Source organism: Lactuca virosa, chromosome 8 (assembly GCF_052849685.1).
Source record: "Lactuca virosa cultivar CGN04683 chromosome 8, Lactuca_virosa_CGN04683_v6, whole genome shotgun sequence".
NCBI lineage: Eukaryota > Viridiplantae > Streptophyta > Magnoliopsida > Asterales > Asteraceae > Lactuca > Lactuca virosa.
This window is the reverse complement of record NC_136433.1, coordinates 50,381,398-50,407,897: the sequence shown is the minus strand read 5'-3', so window position 1 is coordinate 50,407,897 and position 26,500 is coordinate 50,381,398. Positions and strand designations below refer to the sequence as shown.

General features: G+C 36.5%; 1 protein-coding gene across 2 annotated transcripts; it reads left to right on the top strand.

The window, feature by feature from the left end:
* Positions 1 to 21,415: 21,415 nt before the first annotated feature.
* Positions 21,416 to 26,268, top strand: LOC145129573 (protein FAR-RED ELONGATED HYPOCOTYL 3-like). Of its 2 annotated transcripts, none has more exons than XM_079064330.1 (8): positions 21,416 to 21,623; positions 22,766 to 24,971; positions 25,056 to 25,112; positions 25,195 to 25,263; positions 25,357 to 25,425; positions 25,508 to 25,576; positions 25,711 to 25,758; positions 25,843 to 26,268. In XM_079064330.1, exons 2-8 carry the CDS (start codon positions 22,809 to 22,811, stop codon positions 25,897 to 25,899), a joined length of 2,532 nt encoding a protein of 843 aa, XP_078920456.1. In that variant the 5' UTR covers positions 21,416 to 21,623; positions 22,766 to 22,808; the 3' UTR covers positions 25,900 to 26,268. The 2 variants fall into 2 exon arrangements, with proteins under 2 accessions (XP_078920456.1, XP_078920457.1); XM_079064331.1 differs by lacking the exon at positions 21,416 to 21,623 and adding an exon at positions 21,633 to 21,826.
* Positions 26,269 to 26,500: the final 232 nt, after the last annotated feature.

Here is a 26,500-nt window from a genome sequence, read left to right as displayed (position 1 = left end):
CGAGTCAGTCCCTTCGTGAGGGGATCTGCTGGGTTCTCATCCGATGATACCCTCTTTGCCACGAGGATTCCTTCTTCTATTCGATGTCTGATGAAGTGATATTTTCTGTCAATGTGTCTGGATCTCCCATGATCTCTTGGTTCCTTGGCTAAGGCAACCGCACTATTGCTGTCACAGAAAATCTCCATTGGCTCCTTTATAGCTGGTACAACTCCAAGGTCTCCGATGAAGTTCTTTAGCCATATAGCCTCCTTTGCTGCCTCGCTTGCTGCTATATACTCTGATTCACAAGTGGAATCAGCCACTGTCTCCTGCTTGGAACTTTTCCAAGTAATTGCCCCTCCGTTTAGAGTAAAGACCCAGCCCGACTGAGAGTGGAAATTATCCCTCTCAGTCTGAAAGCTAGCATCACTGTACCCTACAACTCTCAAGTCCTCACTGCCACCGAGGGTAAGGACCCAGTCCTTAGTCCTCCGTAGGTACTTGAGGATATTCTTTACCGCAGTCCAGTGTGCCTTGCCAGGGTTCCCCTGATACCTGCTAACCATGCTCAAAGCAAAGGCTACATCAGGTCGAGTACACGTCATAGCATACATGATCGACCCTACAGCTGAAGCATAAGGTATTCGACTCATTTCTGCTATCTCAGTCTCAGTACTAGGGCTTTGTGTCTTACTCAATCTGGCGTTACTCTGGATGGGTAACTCTCCTTTCTTGGAGTTATGCATGTTGAACCTTTTCAACACTTTGTCCACATAGGTGCTTTGACTAAGTCCAATTAGTCTTTTACTCCTGTTTCTCAAAATCCTTATCCCTAGGATATAGGCAGCTTCTCCAAGGTCCTTCATAGCGAAACACTTCCCAATCCAGGACTTTACTTCCTGCAGGGTTGGGATGTCATTTCCTATGAGTAGTATGTCATCCACATACAGTACCAAAAAGCTGACTATACTCCCACTAGCCTTGATATAGACACAAGATTCATCTTCACTCCTTGAAAAGCCAAATTCTTTGACTTTCTCATCAAAGCAAAGATTCCATCTGCGAGGTGCCTGTTTTAATCCATAAATGGATTTCTCGAGCTTACACACTCTACTGGGGTACTCTGTACTGACAAAACCCTCTGGCTGAACCATGTAAACATCTTCAGCCAACTTTCCATTAAGGAAAGCGGTTTTGACATCCATTTGCCATATTTCATAATCATGAAATGCAGCAATGGCTAACAGAACCCTAATAGACTTAATCTTGGCCACTGGTGAAAAGGTCTCATCATAATCAACTCCCGGAGTTTGAGAATAACCCTTTGCAACCAGTCGTGCCTTATAAGTGTGTACATTACCATCCATGTCGGTCTTCTTCTTGAAGATCCATTTGCACCCAACTATCTTACGATCAGGTACATTGTCAACCAAGTTCCAAACTTGATTGTCATACATGGACTGTATCTCGCTATCCATAGCCTCTTTCCATTTAGCAGCCTTAGGGCCTGCCATGGCTTCCGTGTAGTTGTTAGGCTCATCCAGATTTACCAGTGTGTTATCACTGATAAGTGTCTCACCTTCTGTAGTAATATGAAAACCATAATAATGCTCAGGTGCATTCCTAACTCTGGTGGAACGCCTCAGAGGTATAGATTCTTCAGTCGGCTCAACAGGAGTTTCCTCCTCAGGTTGAGGGCTAGGGTTTGAGGTTCCTTCACCACTTGACTCTTGAGTTTCCTCAAGGTCAATTTGCCTCCCACTGTCTCCTTGGCTCATGAATTCTCTCTCTCGAAAGAATCCTCTTCTTGCTACAAAGACCACATTATCACTGGGTCTGTAGAAGATGTAACCAAAGGATTTCTGTGGGTAGCCGATGAAAATACACCTTTCGCTTCGGGGTTCGAGCTTATCGTGAGTCTCGCGTCTCACGAAAGCCTCGCAACCCCAAATCTTGATGTGGTCTAGATTGGGAACTTTTCCAGTCCACACCTCGTGAGGTGTTTTGGCAACCTTCTTTGTAGGGACTAGATTAAGGATATGGGCAACAGTCTCTAAGGCATACCCCCAAAATGAGATTGGTAGCGAAGCTCGACTCATCATGGAACGAACCATGTCTAACAAGGTCCGATTGCGCCTCTCAGCTACACCATTCAACTGTGGTGTCCTAGGAGGTGTCAATTGTGAGACAATCCCACATTCCTTAAGATAGTCAAGGAACTCGGTACTAAGATACTCACCACCACGATCGGATCGAAGCATCTTAATGTTCCTGCCCAACTGATTCTCCACTTCTTGCTTAAACTCTTTGAATTTCTCAAAGGTTTCTGACTTATGCTTGATTAGGTAGACATATCCATATCTACTAAAATCATCAGTAAAAGTCACATAGAACCGATTAGCATCTCTTATGGCGGTTCTGAAGGGTCCACACACATCCGTGTGTATGAGGTCCAACAAACCTTCACCCCTAGCACAAGTACCAGTAAAAGGTGACTTTGTCATTTTACCAAACAAACAAGATTCACAACTATCATCTGACTTTAGGTCAAATGACTCCAAGACTCCATCCTTTTGGAGTTGGCCTATGCGTTTCTTGCTTACATGTCCAAGACGACAATGCCATAAGGATGCTTTATCTAAGCTAGTGGAAGAGTTAATACACAATACATTATTTCCTAGATTATCTTCAACAGATACAGTTTCATACACGCCATCACAAGGTAATGCTTTAAAATAAAGAACATTATTAAAGAAAGCATCAATACTACCATTATTATTATCAAAATAAAAGGTAAAACCTTGTTTATACAATGCGTGAAAGGAAATAACATTTCTTGCCATTTCTGGCGAATAATAACATTTATTCAAATCTAATGTAAACCCACTATTTAGCACTAAGGAATAAACTCCTATCTTGGTGACAGGTGAAGCTTTCCTGTTTCCCATGATCAAGTTTATCTTTCCCTGCTCCACATTCTCACTTCTTTTTAGTCCCTGTAAATCACAACATATGTGAATACCACAACCTGTATCAAGGACCCAAGACATAGAATGAGGTGAATTATTAGACAATATAGTGTATATACCTGCATGGTTGGGTTTTACTTTCCCATCCTTCAAATCTTGCTGGTGCTTTGGGCAGTTTCGCTTCCAGTGTGACTTTTCATGGCAATAGAAGCATTCAGCCTCATTAGGGTTAGCAGAAGGAGTGACAAAACCTTTCTTGGTTTTGCTTGAAGAGGAGCCTTCAAGGGTCTTACCCTTGGTACCCTTAGAAGGGTTCTTTCTCTTCTTCCCTTTGCCATGCCCGATTGCCAAGACATTGGCCGCAGTTGGAGTAGGAGTAGGAGTAGTAACAACCGACTTACCCTTTAGACCACTTTCGGCGGTCTTCAAGAGTCCTTGAAGTTTGCTGAGGGTGACTTCTTCCTTGTTCATGTGATATGTCATGCGGAATTGATCATAACACGATGTCAAGGAGTGCAAAATGATGTCTATTGCTAACTCCTCAGGGAATTTCACATTCAGCTTCAGTAAACGGTCCACATACCTTTGCATTTTCTGCATGTGGCCCGTGATGGGTTCACCATCCTTCATTCGGGTTGTTATCATGGAGGAGATTATTTCATATCGCTCTTGACGAGCACTTTGATGGTAGCGGTCCATCAAGTCCTGGTGCATCTCAAAAGGATAATAGAACTCATAGGACTTTTGGAGCTCGGCTGTCATGGTGGCCATCATGATGCATGCCACTTTTGTAGCATCTCTTTCATGTACCTCATATTCAGCAAGCTCTTCAGGAGTAGCAGTTGGCTCGGGTACCTTCAGCTCCTTGTCGAGAACATATTCTTTGTTCTCATACCGAGTGACCATCCTGATGTTTCTGATCCAATCTGTAAAGTTGGACCCATCAAAGATGACTCTCCCACAAAGATTCATGAGAGAGAATGAGCTAGTAGGGTTTGAGCCAGAAGCATTGTTATTGGAAGACATCTGAAAAGAAGATGGAATAGATTAGATTAGATATAGAGATAGTCCTTAACAAAACACCCAAATGTAATATTAAGGCTAGGACCCAACACAATATTTTATAACTTAGAAGAGGGATGCCGTAATCTAAGCTATAAGATATTTGAAGGTAGGTGAATGACGATTCACCAATTTCCACCATGAAAAACGAAATATTTAATTAGGTTTTAATTGGTTTAGAAACTCCTAGATTCTTTGATATTCATTGAACTTTCTTCAATGGCATGTTTCAATCTCGAGTGTGCCCTTCAAGTTTTGTGACTGGGATGCCGAGGATCACAAAACAAGGTGTGAAGTAACCATGCAAATTACTTGGTACCCTTAATGTATTACCCCTCAATCGATGTGCCGGTTAACCACACACGCTCCACTAACGACTTAAACAAAGTGTAAAGTGTAATTTCATGGATTAGCACCTTATTCACATTTTCCTAAAATAACTAAGATTGGGAATTCAATAAAGTTTAGTTACTTTAGTATTATCATTATACTTTTAATGAGAATTTATAAGTCCTTGTCCTACCCGTTCGGCTAACGACCCTCCACCGATCAAGGAAGCGGTGGGTGAGAGTGGACACCCATTAAGTTGCCATTTTATAGGCAACAACCTTATACCCCCCTTATAGACCGACTTCGTGAATGAGGCGTACTAGCGGTAAGACGACTTGATCTTATATATATATATATATATATATATATATATATATATATATATATATATTATTAACTTATAATATTATAAAGTATAAGGGTTGAATTTTAGCTTTTAAAATTCTAGGGGTTGGAACTAAAGTTTTTAATATGACTTTACATGTTCCAAAACTTGAGGGCAAGTTTTGTAAACTTTCAAAACTTTTCATTTCTCATAACTTATGAGTTAATGGTTATTAAAAATGAAGACTCTTCATTTTTTTTGTAACCTATGTGTTCTTTTAATGGTTATTTATAAATGTGACTTTTGGTTATCCATAACTTAAGAACTAGTTATGGACTTCATTAAAACACATAAAGATCAAGAATTAATCTTATCAATTATTAGCACATAATTTCTATGATCTTCTAAATTCATATGTTTATGAATGTTCATATCAAAAAATTTCAAGAATCGTAAGTACATATACAAAACTTGAAATTTTGATACGAGCTTTTGAACAAAACTTCGATTTTCAAGTTTTTTTTTTTTTTTTTTTTTTTTTTGCATCAAGTATCAAATAAACAAACCAGGCTCTGATACCACTGATGAGTTTTCAGCATTCTAACACTCCTATGGTGTACATGCAACCCTAGAAACCTTGGATCTATGTTTGACTAAGATACATGCAAATAATTATTTTTCCAAGGTTCTTATCCTAACTAGCATGGCATGGGGTACTTGAATCAAATAAAACTAGTAGAATTACTTACCTTGTAGTAGTAGTTGATTGCTTGGAGTTTGAGAGCCTAGCACCAATAATGTGGATTCCTCAAATGGAAGTCACAAATCACCACAAACTTGGAAACTTGAGAGAATAGTCACAAACTTCTTGAAATCGGCCCTCTTAGTTTACACACATCAACTCGTCCAATTTCAAGAACCAAAGCCTCCTTTATATAGTGTGGTGGATTAGGGTTACATCCATGTAAACCCTAATACCCATGTCTTTTCATTTCCATGAGATCCATGGGTTAAAGCTCCATGGAGTATCCATGGACTTTCCATGCAAGCCTAGCCCTTTCCAAATAAGCATTAGCCCACAATATATAAATACAAGAGCCCATATTTAATTAGTCATACTTTTGATCTCTAAATTAATTCTAAATTAATTATAGATCAATACTAATTAAATAATATGATTTTATATTAATATATTAAGACTTATAATATATTAATAAATCATAACTTATACTATTCTCAAACGATTATCCATAAATTGTTCGGGTGAAGTGCAACCCAAATGGACCATGCCGGGTCGGGTCAAGTACATACCAAATATAGTTATGGACTTAGACACTATATCCAACAACAACACTTCCCCACTTGAACTAGGCTTCGTCCTCTAAGCCTGCTGTAGTGGAAAAATCCAGATAATGCCTTTGCATTCCAGCCTTCGGCTCCCAAACCTACTTGGATCCCTTCCGATGTTGCCATTTGTACCTTTACCAAAGGTACCTCCTTGCTACACATAACCTTACCTCTCGTTTCAAGACGGCCACTGGCCTCTTCAACGTAGTTCAGACGCTCATCGTCCTGAAGGTCACCCAATGATGCCACGACGTCCTCGCCCGACACGCACTTTCGCAACCGCAAGACATATGAAGTGCTATGAATCTGACTGAGCTCCTCCGGAAGAACCAGTCGATACGCTGCCTTGCCAACCTTGGCAAAACCCGAAATGGACCGAAATATCAGGAACCCGAATTCCTTTCTTCCTGAAGCAGATCACATCCTGAAAACATGGATTCCTTCCCACGATACAATCATGGATCATACGCGGTTGCCGATAATCCTCTGCTGGAGAAGAGATTATATATTCTTTCAGGGGAATTCATTCAATGACCAAATTTTCAGAGATAACATGGCTACAGTGTAACGACGTAACTTTTTAAACAAATTTTTCATTTTAAAAACACATAAAACTCATATATTATATTTCATAAAAATCACAAGTGTCTCAAATGTCAACAATCCACAAGTATAAATCACAACCCCAGAATCATAAAATAATCTCTCGCCAGTATGTACAATCATGTCGGTGCCTTCTCGCGATCCTCGGAACTACCTGAAACACATAACACATAACACGGTAAGCACAAAGCTTAGTGAGTTCCCCAAAATACCACATACAACACATTAGCCACTCGAGGCTATAACTCTATAAGACCCTCCGGTCAATGTGTCTCAGTAGGACCCTCCAGTCCCACGGCTCGTTGGACCCTCCGGTCCGGTCTGGTTGGGACCCTCCAGTCCCATGGCTCGTTGGACCCTCCAGTCCGGTCATAATATAGCATATATCACACAGACAATTGCACAACTCAAGTAAGCACATAAAGACCTTCCGGTCACACATAAATACCACTCTAGGTAAAGTATAGTGAGAAGACTCACCTCGTAAGCTAGCTAGTAAGAATCTCGTGCTCAGAAATCCTCGATCTAACCTCCGCCTATCATATTAGATAAGCATCTATAATCAATACCCCACTCTTACTCAAATACACCAAAAGTCCTCTTACTCTCTTTCTAACCCTTGGAATGGGTAAAAGACCATTTTACCCCTCCCTGGTCTCAAATGCTCATATTTGACCCAACCATAAAGTCAACAGAAGTCAACACGAGTCAACAGTCAAAGTTGACCTGACTCGCCGAGTGCACTCTTGTGACTCGTCGAGTCCACTCGTATCCTCAGAGCTCTCCCTAGGGTTTCACTCAGCTCGTCAAGTTGACTTACAACTCGACGAGTTATCGCTAGGTCAAGAACGCTGGGGCAACCCGATCCAAATCGTCGAGTCATCTCATAGACTCGGCGAGTTGACTCATTCGAATTGCTCATTTGGTCTCCTGAGGTCAGATCTGAAACTCCAACCTCTAGATCTAGCCTCCTAATATCCAAAAGTCACGTAAAGGTTTGATCTTGATGACCATGCATGGCATATATTGCTCTATATGCCATCACTACTCCATTAATGCTTCCAAAACACAAAACTCCTTGGTTGCTTCACTAAGGCTCTAGACTTTTGGACTCTCTGGACCTCACAAGGTCCAGATCTGAAGTCTAAACTCGAAAAGGGGCTTGATGCATCCATAGCCCCATCAAGAAGGTGTTACAAGCCCTAAATCTCAAGAACATGAGATCTAATCATCCTACAAGAAAGGTAAAGCTTTTTACCTTGATCTGAAGCTTGAGATGAAGAAGAAACAGATCTACTGACCCTCCCTTCTTGATCTTTGATGAACCTTCCTTCCTCTTCAAGGAAATGAGCCAAAATGAACACAAGATTAGCTATCCTCACCACTCTAGCTCACTATGGACGTTAGGGTATCTCTCAAGGGTGTAAGGGTTTTGGTGAGACGAAATGAAGGCTATAAGTGCCCTTAAATAGGCCGCAGGCCCAAGAATTTAGGGTTTCCTTCAGCAGCGCTGACTCGGCGAGTCGCCTCACAGACTCGTCGAGTCCATGGGTTAAGAGCAAAGTCTACACCCTGGAGCAAAGTCTTAACGGGTTACACCGTGGAGAATTTAGGGTTTCTACACCCTGGAGCAAAGTCTTAATAGGTTAAGAGCTTAAACTTGAAGATGGCTAATCCGGAAGAGTACATTGGGCGTACAAGCTTTCGAGCCAGTACGTGCAACATACAAGCTGAGTACGCCCCGCGTACTCAGTCTGTGGGCTTTTGCGTGTTAGGCTTCAATATTGGGCCAACTTTTTGGGCTTAGATGCTTGGATCCTCTTTGGGCCAACTGAGTGTGATGCTTTGGGACAAGTAAGGGATTGGATTGTGGGAAAAAGACCAAGATGGATTTGGGCCCAATTTGGAAAATTGGGCCAATGATGGGCCTTGGATGGTTATTGTATGGTTGGGCCTCTTGGATCAAGTTTGGGACTGGATTTTAGCCTAACTAGGGGAAAACGGTAAAATAGACATTTACCCAAATACTGGACTATCAGCTTAGATTGTAATCCAAGTATTGATTGGATTATTTTATGTTATTCTTGCAAAAATGGCTCTGATACAAATTGTTGGATTTTTATTTAAAATTTGTTTCAAAAACATAAACATAGCAACATAAGACTTTAGACTTGAATAAAATAAAACTAATTTTATTCCCACCAAAAGATCATTTTGCAAGACTTAGAATGATTAAAACAACCATAGAAAGACAAAATTACAACCTTTGAAGACTTTGGTTGCTTTTGGCAATTTGGAAGTTGATGAAGATGGCTTTAAGATCCAAGGAAGAAGCTCTCTAGAAATATCCACCATCATTTAGCCAACTTGATAAGATGCTAGTCTTCATCTTGTAATAATAGAATCTCTTAAGCCTTTTAGAACAAAACAAAGCTTTTGTTCTAAAGGAGAGTTCAAGTAAAGTATCAACTTCTTCATAATTTTATCTTAACACTTTAAGAGACAAAACTAGAGAGAATATGGAGATGAGAAGCTTAAATTTTCATGGTTTTCACTTATGAAAGAAGAGAGAAAACTAGTTCTTTTAAGTCCTTACTTTAAGCCTTTATCCCAGAGGTCTTAGTACTTTAAGACTCATGCTTTATCAAATCAACTACGATGCTTTTTAAGAGCATGGTGTGTTGAATAAATTAATCAAAAGAACGTATTCTTTCTTCTTTATGGCCTGCTTGAATATTTTATAAAAAGAAAAAGCTGGTTTTTCTATAAAAACTCTTCTAATTTTTATAACTTATAAAACATACAAATCCATATAAGACCAAAACCCCTTTTGGTCCAAAAAGATGTACATGACATAATAAATCATATCTTATGATATATTATGATATGTTTTGATACTTAACATTTGAAGTTAATATTTCCATGAAATAAATAATTTCCAATTGATTACAAAAATTATATTTATTTATCAAGGATCAAATTCTTATAAATAATATATTTGCATCAAGTTGTTGTTAGTGTGACCCTTTAGGATCATATATTATTTAGCAATATCATTCTATAATTACTCTTGGGCATACAGATCTTTCATTTGAGAGACATTAAGTTTGTTTAGATTGAACAAACTAAAAATTCAACTCAGATGACATCACCATCACCGTATACCACCATCATATCCTAATCGTGCCAACCATATGGTCCTTATATTTATTAGTATTTTTATTTTTTCCCACCATCACCAACTTCAATTAATTCAACTTCACCGAGACATTATTACTAGAAAAACGAAAACCAAATTGTCAAGCATCATTCTTGGTTGACTTCCATTACTAGGTAACAAATTACTCAAGCTAAGATATACAAATGATGGGATCTTGAAACCATAATCCAAGCAATTGTAAGTATGGTCTTTCATACAGTTTAATATCAATGCATTCCCTTGAACACTCAATGAACAATACATAGACACTAAAATAACTTACAATAATATTGGGTTTGTTGTTGCTCTATTTGTTTGTTGTTGCTTTCTTGGGACCATAATCGATGCAATCATGTTTAGAATCCAAGCAACCGTGTCCTATTGTTATTGCATCTTCCAACATGATTTGTATTAACCCGATACTTGAACCTTCATTTACCTAACTAATAAGTTACAAGTCATACTCTAATTCATACTCAAATTTAGAAATCAAAGTTAATGTACAATATATTGCATTTCATACTTACCAAAATTAAGATAACACACAGATTCATACTCATATTCACATTGCAATTTATAAGGTGCAATTAACACTCAACTCGAAGACAACTTACTGAAATCCAACCATTAATAATATAATCCAAGCATTTCAAAATTAACATAATCCAAACATGTGTAATAGGAAAATGTATACATGAACACAAATTATTTTTTGGAATAAAGCTAAAGTCATAATCCCATTATCCTTAACATCTCAAAGGGAACAAGGTTCCAATGGATGGTGAAAGTGGATATTTTCCGTCCTTATTTCTGAAGATTTTCCCCTGTCCATCATCCATCCTTGTAGTTGGCATCAACGAGATCTTCGGTTGAAAACTCATTCACCAAAATCTATGGAGGAATTCCTCTGACTTGGTTCATCAATACAAACTCTCAATATGGCCCAAACCTAAACTATGCGATTAGGATTCGGTACTGCACTAGATAGCTATTGAGGGAAATAGATTATGATGTTTTATTCTTAATAATATTCATCGTATCCTTCTTCGCTGATCGATGCATCAATTATAATAACTCTCTACTACAACATTTTCTGACGAAGACGCTTGATGGATTAGGGTTCGAAGACGAAAAACAATTGATCGATTAAGGTTTATAGGTGGTTTACTAGGTGGCGATTGGTTATGTTTGGAGCACAGAATGGATAGATAGATTTGTGGCTTCTCTTGAAGGCAGTATAAGACGAAGAGGAAGTGGTATTAAAGATTATGATGATGTTGTAATATGAAATTAGACGTTGCAATGTCTAAAATGACTAAATCCACCCCCCCCCACCCACCCACCCATTTTCCCCCATGTGATGGTGGTTAAAAGATCCAATGATACGGTAACAGAGACAGGGACAAAATGTGTAATCTAAACCTGAAATAAGGCCTAGTTTTGACAAAATCAAAAAACAAAGACTAAAATTGTAGAATCATGACAACTACAAGGACAATTTATGTAATTTATTCCTAATTGTATAATTTATTAGAGTCAAACAAACAAAGTATCATACTATTTTTCAAAATATGATGATTATTCTATACTTGAGATAATATTACATATAAAATGACAGGGGTGTGATTGAAACTTAAACTACTTGCCACTGCTTTTCCGCGAGTAAAGGCCAAGCTAGTTGCCTAGTATACCTTTTACGTCTCAAAATTATTAGAAGAATCAAATTAAAAAAAAAAAAAAAAGGATAAACATTATCCAGTTTTTCAATAAATCCAATTACTTTACAAGTTATATATAAACATTTTTATTCATATAAACTAAACAAATTTGTATTAATTCGCTGAATAGTTATGACCACGGATAATGCTTTTGTATGATTTAAATATAAGACATTTTAAATCAAGATCGTAAGTCTTATTTACTAAATTTATAAAAAATATATGGTCAATAGCTTTGCCTTTAAAGGTTGGATTATATGGACATTTGACACTAAAATTTAACTTTGAACGAAAGCAATGTTAAACAAATAAAAATACATGTATGTATATATAAATCATTAATCGAGCTCAAAAACTTATATTTAATTAAACAAAGGAAGATCATGCGTCTGCATGTATATCATTAGAGAAGTCAAAAGACTTTTTATCTTTTTGGTTAAGAATGTATAATAGTAATAAGTAACTAGTAGTGGGACTCATGTATTATATGGGTTAATTTAAAAAAAATGTTAAATATAAATGTCAAAATATTTGAGAACTTTGAATTTATAAGAAAATAAGAAAAATAATGAATTATTATAATGGAAATATTTTTTATCTTTTAAATTTTAACAAACAATTTAAATAAATAAACAAAAAAAAACTAACGAGCTTTAATTTTGGAAAATTTAAAATTAAAAGGTAAGTTGATTAATGAAATTGATATCCATTTATTACTACATTTATTGCAATTATTACATTAAAATATTATGTGTAATTTAATAAAATAGAAACACACATAAAATGACATGTGAAAAAAAAAATTATATCAAAATGACCACAAAATAAAATTTGACAAATTGAATGAAAGTGCAACAAATGACAAAAAAAAACTTTCATTTATTAGAGTAGATAGTTAGAATAGACAATTACATATAATAAATCATTTATGTAATTTACTCTAGATTTTATAAGGAATAGAAACTTACAATTATTATACTAACCTACACACTTTGCCCTTTATTAGTTTACTAGGTTATAACCTGTGGAAACCACGGTCGATATATTTAAATTTTTGTATAGATAAGATAATAATAAATGTAAAAAAAAAAACAAGATATTATCGATTATAAGTAATTATGAATTAATTTGTTAAGTAAAATAAACATAATAATATTATTAGGATATGATTTTGTATTTTCAAAATTTGAATTGAATTTGATTTGTTATCAAAAAAATGAAATAATAAAAATCATAGAAAAATAATACGTGTCAAAAAGACATTCTAAAAAACTGACACATGTCATTTTTAGGTTTCATTTATTAGAAGAGGTAGATTAAACTCTATAGCATTCACTATGGTTTCGTTAGTTCTCTATTTATTGAACACGTGATGAATAAATATTTCTAAATTACATATACATGTGATCAAACCTAAATTATTATACTTAAAATGTCTAAATTATTATACTTAAAATGTCATTTATAGTCATCATAAAATGTATTCTATCGACCTATTTGGTTGGATTAAATAAGAAATTATTGAATAGCGATAGCAATATAATAACGGAATGGTCATTAAATTTTTATTATTAATATAATAGATTTATTAGGCCGGTGCAATTTACTCTTTTTTAAAATAAAATAAAATTTTATATGAACTACTTTATATTAGCATATGCATGTTTCAAATGTTTGTATAGGCCCAAATTTTGATGTTGTATTATTTATGTATTGTCCATCTTGTATGACCTAGTTTCTATTGTAATATATTTATTAATGAATGTAAATGTCTAAGACCAATTCATGAGAAAATAACAATTTTACATGGTATCAGAGAATTTTCTTCTCCTAGGCCTAGCTCCCACCTCCTACCGTTGGCCTTCCTCTCACCGACATCTCTCATGTCTTCCACCATATTCTTTTATTCGTTTCTTCTACTCCTTCTTTCTACTTGATGTTGGAAGCATCTAAAAATCAAAAAACATTTTGGTGTCACCAACATCAAGGTTTCTATACATCTCATATTGGATCTCAATCAATTGAACTATGCTGCATGAAGCGAGCTATTTCACACCCACCATGCATGTTTTGGAGTCGCAAGTTATCTCACTAGTACCTTGAAAACTGCCAATGACAAAGACAAAGATTGGTTTAATCTTGACTCTCTTGTCAACATGTGGATCTTTGGAACCATTACTCAAGGTCTTCTCATTATGATGATGGGTATTATGCAAAACATATAAAATCTTATGTGTGCATGCAACCCTATGACTTGATCTATGTTTTCTCTAATTAAACATATAAGTTTGAACAACAAATAAGAAACCCTAGGATACTTAGCATATTTTCGAAATTATACTAATTAGGGTTAGGAGAAACATACATTGATTGTTATTGTAGAGAATAACAAAGAAACCTTCTTGAAATCCTCTTGGAAACAAGCGCCACAAGTGTCACACCTCTAATGGTTCACACCCAAACCCTAGCAACCAAGGAGCTTGAAGAGAGAGAGAGAAGAAGAGATGCAAAAATTATAATTCCTCTTAGGAATAAGGCATGGACGAAATTCAACCCCAAGGGGGTTTATATAGGTGATTATGAAGGTATTGGATAAGGCAGGTATCTTCAAGATAACTCTAATCTCTTTACTTCTTCCCTAAGGCATCTAAGGCACCCTTAAAGCCCAAGGAAACCCTAGAAGGGACTCTAGAATTCATCCCCTCTATGGGAGGTTCTAGAATTCCTCAATGTTTAACTATTAAACACTGTCACCTTTAGTCCTCCTACTTTGAAGTAATCCAATATAAACCAAAGTACCTGAAGTGATTCGTTTCCAGTCAGTTTATCTAGTTATTTTAGTTGTTGATTTAATTGAGCTTTTATAATAAAAATTCATTTTTATTGCTTTCAATTATTTAATGTAACCTATAATCAAATACTCTAATATTAATTCACTACCGTTCCCCTTGAGTTTGACACCATTGCTTATCAAAACTATATTATATTCGATCGCGTTCACTGCCTGTAAGGTGTTGTTTAGATGCGATAAACTAGGAATTATAAATAAGAAACTAGTGCATTATAAATATACACATCAGGGCCCACCCATCTTGTGTGCACATTTCATCAAGGTACAAGTATGGGTTTAGTGGGTATGATCTCATAATCTTGTTAGACAACCATTCTACTATAAAAAGAACACTTGGGTTCCTCATTCATTAGCCCTTCCCTCTTAAGATTCACACTCTCAATCTATCTAAAACTTTCTCTCTCTCTCTCTCTCTCTCTCTCTCTCTCTCTCTCTCTCTTAGTTATTAAACCACCACACACCACAAACATCACTATCTTATTCCACCACCAAGATCACCATTGTGCCACCTCCATTGATCGAAAACCACCACCCTACAACCACCTCAGCTCCCTCACACCCTCCCCTTTCTCCCTTTCATCAACCAACTGCCAAACAAAGCCAAAAAAATGGGCAGCAGGAGGCTGCTGGAAGTCCACTGCCACTGTGGGAATCACCTACCACCACCATCATCGACCTCCTCCTGCTACTACCTCGTGAGTACACCACCCCCTCTCCATTTTTTTTTGTTTGTTGTTCCTGTCGATCGTCAAACCACAACCAGAGACCTTTTTTTTCTTTTTTTTCTGCTTCTTTCTTCGTTCATGGGAAGGAAACAATAGGAGATCCTCTTCCTGTTCAAACTTTGTTTCAAAATTAATTCAAACAACCCCTTTTGAAAATTCGTTACAAAACAAGTCCCACCCTCCCAGACTCCATTTTAAATTGTTTAAAATAACCCCCTCCCTCGAAAATGTTTTTCAAAACAGATCTAAAGGTCCCAAACTTCATTTCATTTTAATTATTTTACCCCCTCCTTTAGAAATCTATTACAGAACAAGTCCTAAACATATAAACTTTTATTCCAAATATTTGAAACAGCCCCTCACTTGGAAATAGTTAGCAAACATTTTATTTATTTAATTTAGTAAATGGGCCCTATAGTTTAGTTAAATTACCAAACAACCCCCACATATCAAATTGAATCAAAGTTTCACTTTGAATTATTAGGTAACTAAATTAATCCTGATGGTTCATTTTAGAAGCAACACATCTCAGTTTATCGCATCAAATTCTCGAAACAAATCAACAACCACATGTTCAAGTGATTGTTACGGCCCCTCTTTTATATTTTTATATGCTTTGGGGGAGAATATATGTGCTTAAATGTACTATTTTATACAAACATACACATGAAATATTATTATTTTATGTAAAAACTATAACTAGCTTATAAAATATTGGTTTAACATTTATATGTTATAAACTCATAAACTAGTTTTAAAACCTAGATATTTTCATATGTTATGTTGTTAAAACGATACAACTAATAAAAATAACATATGCCCTTTTACTACAAAACTCTATGATTTTATGTGACATTTTGTGTCATAAATAGCATGTCATAAAACTTTGTAGTATGACTAAGGATTTGAACTATAGATGTATATGTTCAAAGTTTATACAAGATGTAACGACCCAAAAATCAAGGGTAAAAATTTCATTTTGAATATAGCTAAAACATTGATACCATTTATTTCGAACATTTCAAATCATCATTAAGTAAAACATTTATCAGAGTTCATCCCAAAATCATTCATTGCGGAAATCATAGGTGTGTGCATTGCGATCAATCCGAGCCCTTCTTTTCCAAATCGATGATACCTGAAACCAAAACTGTAAACCATAAGCACAAAGCTTAGTAAGTTCCCCAGAGCATACCCACACAATCCACATAGCCACATAATCCATATCAGCTATAACAGCTACATAAACCATATCAATCACATATCCATATCAATCACATAACCATGCATATAAACATATACGGATGCCATAGGCTCCCCGCATGGTCTTACACCTAAGTGTCATGGGCTCCCCCATGGTCTTCAATAGGAAAGCCATGGGCTTTCCACATGGTCTTACATCCAAGTGTTATGGGCTCCCCCATGGTCTTTAATAGGAAACCCATGGGCTCTCCACATGGTCTTACATCCGGGTGCCATGGGCTCCCCCCATGGTCTTCCATGCAAGTATCACAAAGACAACTAGTATACCACATACCACATAGTCAATAGCATACCACATATACATGCATACCAGACATATCAGTAGTGAATCTACAATAAACACTACAACTAACTGAATGGGCCGGCCTTGGTGCCTTAGATCCATTGGTATGGTGAGGAAACTCACCTGGCACTGTTGAAGTCCCGCGGATAAAACTCTAGTTGTTGTTGACAGGTTCGCGAACTGTCAATCATCAAAACGACACCCAATTAATAATCGGGTTCCAGTACATAACAATTAATCTACACTTGGGGTAAATGGACCATTTCACCCCTAACCTAGCTTGATTCCACAACCAAAGCCCAAACTCACACTCCGAAGGCCCAAAAGCCCAATAATCAACTAAGGCCCAACATATGGCCCAATTTTCCAAATTGGGCCCAAACCTCTACATGGGTTTATCTTAAGGCCCAACCATTTATTCTAGTCCAAACACTTGGCATTCTGATGGCCCAATAGCTACTAAACCTCAAGGCCCAATTATGGCCCACTTATGGCCCAATTTTCCAAATTGGGCCCAAGCCTCTCTAATGGGTCTTATCCTAAAGCCCAATAATTTCCTTAGTCCATAAATATGTTCCCAATTGGCCCACAAAGGCTCACAACAGCTTAGTCAAATAAATGGCCCAATAAGAACCCAAACCCAATTAGGTTTTTTCACATAAAATGACGATTAGGGTTAAGTGTTCCTACTTAACCCATTAAGGACTTAATCCATTAAGTCCAAACATACGATGAAATCGGGCTTGAGTAATAACTTCACTCCACTGGTCCAAAATGCGGGCCTCGATAAGTCCAAACCAATAATTCCAAAATTAGGGTTTTCTAAACCCTAATTAGGGTTTCCAACCCATCACAACCCAATTAGGCCCAAAATCTAAGTCCTTAGATCCATTAGGGTTTCGTTAGGCCCACTAGGGTTTCATTAGGCCCACTAGGGTTTCGTAAGTCGGGCACCACCCACTACCACCTCGGGTAGTGGTGGTCCACGGCGGCGGCCACCACCTCACGGCGGTGGTTATGGTTCTAGTCCATTTTTGTCCAAGCATCCCAAACGAAGTCTAAACACAAACAAAGCACACCGCCACCCAACATGGCGGCTGGTGGCGGCAGCCACCACCTCACGGTGGTGGTTAAGAGTTTTCTTTTGATTATACTAGCACCGATTACAATTTACAACACAAATCCCAAATAAACACACACACACTAAGATAAACACACACAACCACCCTTGTGGTGGCCGGCGGTGGTATATGGTGGCAGCCACCACCTCAAGGTGGTGGTGGTGGGTTTTTCAGCCAAAAGTCGCACATATAATCCCATGAACACAAAACACAGTTTGTACACTCGAACACACACCAAAACGCGCACACAACCACCTAGTGGCGTACATCGAACTAGGGCTGGCAAAATTGTATCACGGAAAACCAACCAACATGTTACCAACCGAACCAAAAAACTTGGTAGCCAATATATCTGGTAGCCAACATGTTTGGTTGGTAGTATCGTACCAATTTATCAATGTTGGTACGGTAATGGTACAAAAGTTTGAATACCATGGTAATACCGTACCAACCAATTCTATACTAAATATCAAAATCCCGATGTCTTTGCTTATTTTTAAATCTTACAATAAAAAATTAAAAGAAGTTGGTATATACCATTACCAATTTGTACCAACCAAACTTGTTGGTAGCCAAATAAATTGGTACCAAGTATACTTGGTACGGTACCGGTAACAATTTTTGTATAGCAATTATAGTTGGTACGGTGCACAGTTTAGAGAAAATTGAATTGGTACCGTACCAATTCCACCCTTACATTGAACGGAGGCAAAGGCAACCCTAGCAGCCGACGGCGGACGATGGTTCACAGCAGCAACAGACGCTTAGCGTCCGACGACGTCTTATCTTCAACGGAAACGGGAAGCGGCGGCAACCGAGGAATGCAACGACGACACTCTTTAGTGACGGAAAAGAACATGGTCTCCGGCGAGGAACAATGGCGGCGACTGGAGTCACGAACGGCGGTACAGCAGCGTGCGAGGTCGGCTTCGGGATTCCAGCTTTGTCGGCGATCTTCCGTTTACCCTTGACCTCCGGCAGCGAGGTTGTAGTGGCGGTGCTCGAACTCGACTTGGCGGCAGCCGGTGATGGGGAATACAAGGTTGGCGGCGACGGAGGTGGTCTATTGTGAGGGTGGCGGCTGTATAGAATATTAGGGTTAGGATTTGAGGAGGGCATGGGTGACGGGTTATATACACCCGTCACATTTCAACCTTTTGCCATAATAACACTTTCAGTCCCTCCTCATGAGATTGTTTTCAGTTTTAATCCAAAATTTACCATTTAGCCCCTGCCTTCTGAAATCTCTTTCAAATCAAGTCCAATACTTACCAAACACACCCTAACTTCTAAAAATCTTTACAAAATACATCCTTAAATTACACTTTGACCCCCGAAAGTCTAAAATATATCCTTTGGTTCCCCGAAACCAACTCTCCGCTAAATATTATTGATTTTAGGGCCATTATAAAATAATATAAATTATGAATTTACATCTTGGGGTTCTGGGTTTATTATTTAATTACTCTATTTCAAACAGGATGTTACACAAGAAACATACTTAGTTTTTAAAAGCTAGTGCCTTATACTATACATACATACCAATTATGCTCGAATGTTATAAACTCTATACAATTCATTGTGCCTAGTAACTTATCCACTTATAAGTTAGGGCCGAGAGTTATTCATATACCTTAGTTAAGGGCTTTTTAGAGAGACTATATTCATTAGCTAAGTCTAAACACTTAGTATACCCACACTACTATAACCGTTAATCTTCGGAGTGAGATATGTATGTAAAGATCTATACAGAGTTGACATCCCCACCTACGACTGCTAGCTACAACCTCGACCGATCCATCGAAATGGGTGATAAGTATCTATTATCGTCACTACAACGTACAATGAAGCGTTGTAGGGGGTACACTCAGTCACATAGCTCAGTTATAGGACTCACTATAAACATTAACTAGAACCTCTCTCTTTTATTACGAACCATGGGGTTGGTTGTTTTCAAAATTATTTTAAGTAGGAATTTACTTATGCAAAGATACATTTTGGTTTTCAAAAGCTTATACTTACAAAGAAAAAACTTTTTAGACTTTTTAAAAATCACCAACCTTTTGTTGACACTCAAAGTCCATACATTTTCTAGGAACCATTTTTAACAAAAAAAATTCACAAACAATACATTAACAATTATAGATAACGGAATAACAAAAAAAGTGAAACGAAAACTAAGAGACTACCTTCTAGCTGTTGTGGTTGTGGCTAATATCATCTAAGCAATTGGAAAAACATATCTAATGTTCAGAAAGATAGAGAAATTGAATTAGGCAGGATCATCTTTATAAAAATTGAGATTCTGTGTGAAAATCAAATTTCACATTAATATTTGCAATAAGATATTTTACAGATTAACATAAAAAACCGAATTTCAAGAATGCTAGAACTTACACATATTCACAGACCACAGTCAGATTCTCGAATTTGCATATGAAAGAATAAGAAATCGAATTTCAATTTTCAAACTCCAGGGGATCCCGATTCTGAAATAGTACTTCAAACTTTGGATAATGATTGACTGGTTCTCGATTCTAGTGTATAGCATTAGCAATATGTCATATTTGAATTTAATCAAATAAAGTGAATAACTTTCGATTGGAGTTATTTCAGAAAAAAAATAAGGAGAAATAATCTATTATTAGAGTTGTAGTTTTCTGAAATCGTGTGTTACCCTGCATGTGGACGAATTTAGAAATCATAAAAGAAAAGATAAGAAATTGATTAGCTTGAATAAGTTTTTAAGAAATAGAAGAAAGTGAAGTTACTATGAACGACAGGGAGTTGTCTTCTGGAGAATCGGACGAGCGTTTTGGATTTTCCATACAAATTGAAAGATGATAATTCCTTGGAAAGTGAAAACGCAGGTAGGTATAATTCTCGCTCCTGTTCCCTCTTTTGGACATGGTGCCTCCCAGATTAGAACATCGAGCCCTTGAAAAACTAGTCCATAAGTCTTAAAATTAATGGGTTGCCACTATATAACTCTATATATACATATAAAATTTGGGGCTTTTGGTATTTGGGGGCCCGAGATGGTCGCCCAGCTTGCCCAGACCCATAGGCCGACCTTGTCTGTGCATGTACATGTTGGTGCTCAAACAACTCCAATTTTTACTAGTTTTTTTTTTGTACAATTAATTTCATAACAGATTTGACTCATCTTTTTAACAAATTATATAAAGTTTTATTTTTTGTTATGCATTTGTCTCGATTCCCTTTACGAATTTGCATTTTTAGGGTAAATTTATAAAAGAAATTATTAGCTCTAATTTTTATTTAACATTTTTTTATTTTTTTTCTACAAACTTTCTTAATTTTTCGAATAAAGTTTTGTTTAATTTTAAAATGCCCTAAATTTTTCATAACTTTTTTTTTACATATTTTCTTGTACAAATTTTAACAAAGTTAGGACAGTTTTTTGTAAAATAAGTATTAAAAAACAATTAAATAAAATTTTCTACAAAACAAATAACTTTTGATTTTTACTTATTATTATTAACTTATTATATTATAAATTTTTTTATTTTTTTATTTACTATATTATATATATTTGTAACTTTATTAGTTTGTAACTTTTTTAAGACCCAGAAAACAAGGTTTGGGTTTTCTACATTTTGATGTTCTCATACCGCAGGTGGGTCACGCGCCATAGACAAAGGGAGAGAGAGAGAAGGGAAAATAGGTAAGCGAGTGAAACTCCAAACAAACCCTAATCAGGCAATCCAATTTGGGGGAAAAAAAGTTCGTCCATCCACTCGCTCAACCCCGTCGCGTGGATTTTCCAGCTTCCAGCAGATCGAATTTAGCACCACCATTGATCCTCATTTTACATACACGAGGTACACCCGCTTCTCCTTTGCGATCTTCTTCTTTCATCCTTTAAACTTTGATCACTACTCACGACACAAACCCATGTATTTTGTTGTTTCTCCTTTTGGTTCTACTTCCACGCATGATAATCTTTCCAATCTGAACTGGGTTCATCTCGAGTGTACATAGAACTAGAGGATCCCCCAATTTTGGGCTGAAATTGGTGCCGCAGGTCGAAAATTGACAATTCTTATAATTCATCTTCTTTGATTTTTCGGCATGGTTAATCTGTACTTTGGTAGAGTTTAATTGTATTGCCATGGATTCTTCTTCTGGAATAACGTTGCCAGTAAAAACTGTCAATTTGCTCAAAAGATTGTAATGACGCCTGTACCTAAGACAGATGGACCATCTTTGTTTCAGCTCTTGATACTCCGACTAGCTTGCTCTAAATTCTGATATTTCTCAGTTGTGGTATACCATGGCAAAAGTCCACTTTAGATAGTCAACAGAATGAAGCTTTACTTAAAGATATCTATTGTTATATGACTATTGATGGAAAATTTTGTAGGCACATTAGATGTTCAATAGTTACTCCACTTTTTTGCGACATAAACAAGTACTTGGTATCCATGTAACGATATTCATACGTTCTATTTCTATATGTCCACATTGGTTCAACTATCTGGAAAGTATTAATTGTGTAGCTTTTGATTCTAATTTTCGTTTGTCTTCTTGAATTTTTTTTGATTCATTAATTCTCCGCATTGTATACTATCTTATTGGAACAAGCATCCATTTTTACTTCCAGATCAAGTACTTTAAGAACTCCTAAAAGTCATCTTGCCTGCATAATATCATTATTTTAATAAAATTTTCTCAATGTCATATCTAATGCAATGATTCACTAAGGATGTTGTTAGAAGGTTATCTTATGATTATGAATTATGATGGTAGTAAAAACTATGCAATATCATTGTCTGCACTTCTACTGCTTGAAAGCATCTTTTTTTACAGTTGAATGATGAGAAGAACATCTATGCAGCTTGCCTTTTGTATGTGTATTCTGTCTTTTTTTTCTTTGCTTTCAAGAGTGTATTTATTTATTCACATAGTTTTCACAAGGATCTTCCTGTTGCTTTTATATGCTAATATTCATCTTCCCTTGTAGGTAGCCACTGAAAGAATTGAGTGAAAACCCCTAAATCCTTACCATGGATATTGATCTTAGGCTCCCTTCTGGAGACCATGAAAATGAAGAGAAAGAAGAGGAGGCGAAAGAGATGAGCAACATGATAGATGCTGAACATAAAATACATAATGAAGAGTTTTTATCCATTCGAGACAAATCACCTCCTGAGAATGACATAGGACTGAATTCTCCATCACTTGATATGGCAGAATATAAAGAAGATGACATAAATCTTGAACCAATTGCAGGCATGGAATTCGAATCACATGGTGAAGCATATTCTTTCTATCAAGAATACGCAAGATCCATGGGTTTCAGCACTGCAATACAAAACAGCCGAAGATCAAAAACATCCAGAGAGTTCATTGATGCAAAATTTGCATGTTCAAGATATGGAACAAAACGTGAACATGACAAATCATTCAATCGACCACATGGCAGACATAGAACCAATCAAGATCCTGAAAATGCTTCTGGAAGAAGATCATGTTCCAAAACAGATTGCAAAGCAAGCATGCATGTGAAAAGAAGACCCGATGGAAAATGGATCATCCATAGATTCGAAAAAGAACACAACCATGAACTTTTACCTGCTCAAGCTGTCAGTGAACAAACAAGAAAAATGTATGCTGCCATGGCTAGACAATTTGCAGAGTACAAAAATGTTGTTGGTTTAAAGAATGATTCTAGTAACCCTTTTGATAAAACCCGTAACACAGCTTTAGAAGCAGGAGAGGCGAATATACTCTGCAAATTTTTTGTCCATATGCAGAGTATAAATTCGAATTTCTTTTATGCAATAGATGTAGGTGAAGATCAACGTGTGAAAAACATGTTATGGGCAGATGCAAAAACCAGACATGATTATGTCAACTTTTGTGATGTTGTATCATTTGATACATCATATGTTAAAAACAAATACAAAATGCCTCTTGCTCTTTTCATTGGGGTGAATCAACATTATCAGTTCATGTTACTTGGATGTGCTCTGCTATCTGATGAAAGTAGTGCCACTTATTCATGGGTTATGCAAACATGGTTGGCTGCAATGGGTGGAAGAGTTCCTAAAGTTGTGATCACTGATAAAGATCATAACTTGGAATCTTCAGTTGCTCAAATCTTTCCATCTTCAAAGCATTGTTTTTGTTTATGGAACATAATGGGGAAAATATCTGAAGCTCTTAATCAAGTGATTAAAGAGCATGATAATTTCATGGCGAAATTTGAAAAGTGTATCCATAGGTCATGGACAGATGAGCAATTTGAGAAGAGATGGTTTAAGATAATAGAAAGATTTGGACTTAAAGATTATGATTGGATGCAGTCTTTATATGAAACCCGTAAGCAGTGGGTCCCAATCTATATGAAAGATGTTTGTCTAGCTGGAATGTCAACTCCTCAAAGATCCGAAAGTGTAAACTGTTTTTTTGACAAATATGTCCATAGAAAAACGAGTGTGCAAGAGTTTATAAGACAGTATGAAACTATAATCCAAGATAGATATGAAGAAGAAGCAAAAGGGGATTCTGACACATGGAACAAACCTCCAACATTAAGGTCTCCATCACCTTTTGAAAAACACGTGTCAAGTATATACACACACACAGTTTTCAAGAAATTTCAAGTTGAAGTCTTGGGTGCTGTTGCTTGTATGCCTAAAAAAGAAGCACAAGAGGAAATGGTGGCGACTTTTAGGGTTTCTGATTTTGAAAAGAACATGGATTTCAATGTTTCTTATAACGAGTCAACATCTGAAGTGACATGTATCTGTCGTTTGTTTGAATTCAAGGGGTTTTTATGTAGACACGCGATGATTGTTCTTCAAATTTGTGGTCTTTCTACTATTCCATCTCAGTATATTCTGAAAAGGTGGACAAAAGATGTGAAGAACAGGGGTTTGATGTCTGAAGGGGGTGAGCAGTTGCAGTATAGGGTTCAGAGGTATAATGATTTATGTCAAAGGGCAATTAAATTGGGGGAAGAGGGGTCTTTATCTCAGGAGAGTTATAATTTGGCAATTGGTGCACTTGAAGAGGTTTATACAAATTGTGTTTGTTTAAACAATTCAAATAAGAATCTTATTGAAGTGGGGACATCAAGTGGTCAAGGTGTTTTGAGGATTGAAGATGATAATCAAAGAAACACACGTGCAAATAAAAAGAAGAATCCTATGAAGAAAAGGAAGGTTCTATTTCTGTACTTATATAGATGTTCAATTTATATAGTTATATAGATCTTATGCTAATTTTATGGATCCTTTTTATTGTAGGCAAACTCAGAGCAGGATATTATGACTGTTGGAGGCCAAGACAGCTTGCAGCAACTGGTTTGCATTTTTCTGTTTTTTTTTTAAATTAATTATATTTGTTTATGGATGAATGAATAATGGTGATTTGTGATTTTTACAGGACAAATTGAGCTCACGATCAATAGGTCTAGATGGGTATTTTGGTCCACAGCAAAGTATGCAAGGAATGGTAGGGTTTGATTATATAAGTAGTAAACCATATTTTTATAAAATGTTCTAGTTTTGTAGTTGATTCAGTATTTTTTTTTTGTGGTTAATTAAGGTTCAGCTTAACTTGATGGCACCTTCAAGAGATAATTATTATGGAAACCAACAAGCTATTCAAGGACTGGTACATCATCTTATCTCATCTCATAAATTATGATTTAGTTTTAAAAAGTTTAGATTTGTTATTTGTATTGTAATTTGTATAGGGACAATTGAATTCAATAGCACCAAATCATGAGTGTTATTATGGTGCTCAACCTACCCTTCATAGCCTGGTATGTTGTGATCATTATGTTTTTACAAATACAAATGTTGATGTTACTTACTTGTGATTTAATTTTAAAATAAAAAGTTTATTTTTTTGTTATTTGTGATATATATAACAACAGTCTAGGGTTGTTGTCTGCAGGGTCAAATGGACTTCTTACGTGCACCAGGCTTCACATATGGCATTCGGGTTGGTTTCTCTTGTCTTTTTGTAGGGCTATTTTCGTCTTTTGCATTGTCCCACTCCCACCTTTTTGGTTTTGTTATATGATAGGAGGAGCCTAGTGTGCGAACCACCCAATTGCATGATGATGGGTCAAGACATGCATGAGCTTATTATGTTATGGTGAGCGGATCTTTTTATTTGCCAAGGAGAGAATAGTTTTGAGATGGAAGAGGGTGTAGGGGACTCACTTGGATGGGAATTTACTGTTTTGCCCATGAATCACCACGAGGAGAGCTTCAAAGGTGTATCTTCATCATCCTGTATGTATGTATGTATGTGTTGTGGGAGAAAAGTTAGGAGCTGTTGTCCCACAAAATTTGTTGTATTAAGGGGTATTTTCCACGCCAAGTCTTTATGAATATGAAAATCAAAATTAGAATATGAGCAAAATATGTAAGTTAATGATTTATCTTGTTGTAAAAAAGGTTGTGTATTGAAATAATTCAACTCTATATGGGCATATGCTTATTCAAACTTGATGTGCTTGTGTCATTTTCGGTTTGCTAAATGAGTTTTTATTGTTGTTACTGGCAGCGAGTAGTTGAGTACTAGCGACCCGACCAGGTTTAATACAAAGAAATTACTTTTTTTTTAAACCACAAACTAATCTTAGTCCTAATTACACATATGTCTTAAGTGAGACTTGAATCTATGACCTTCCAATTGAGAGTCAACTCCTCAAATTGGATACCTGGTTTTAATGTGA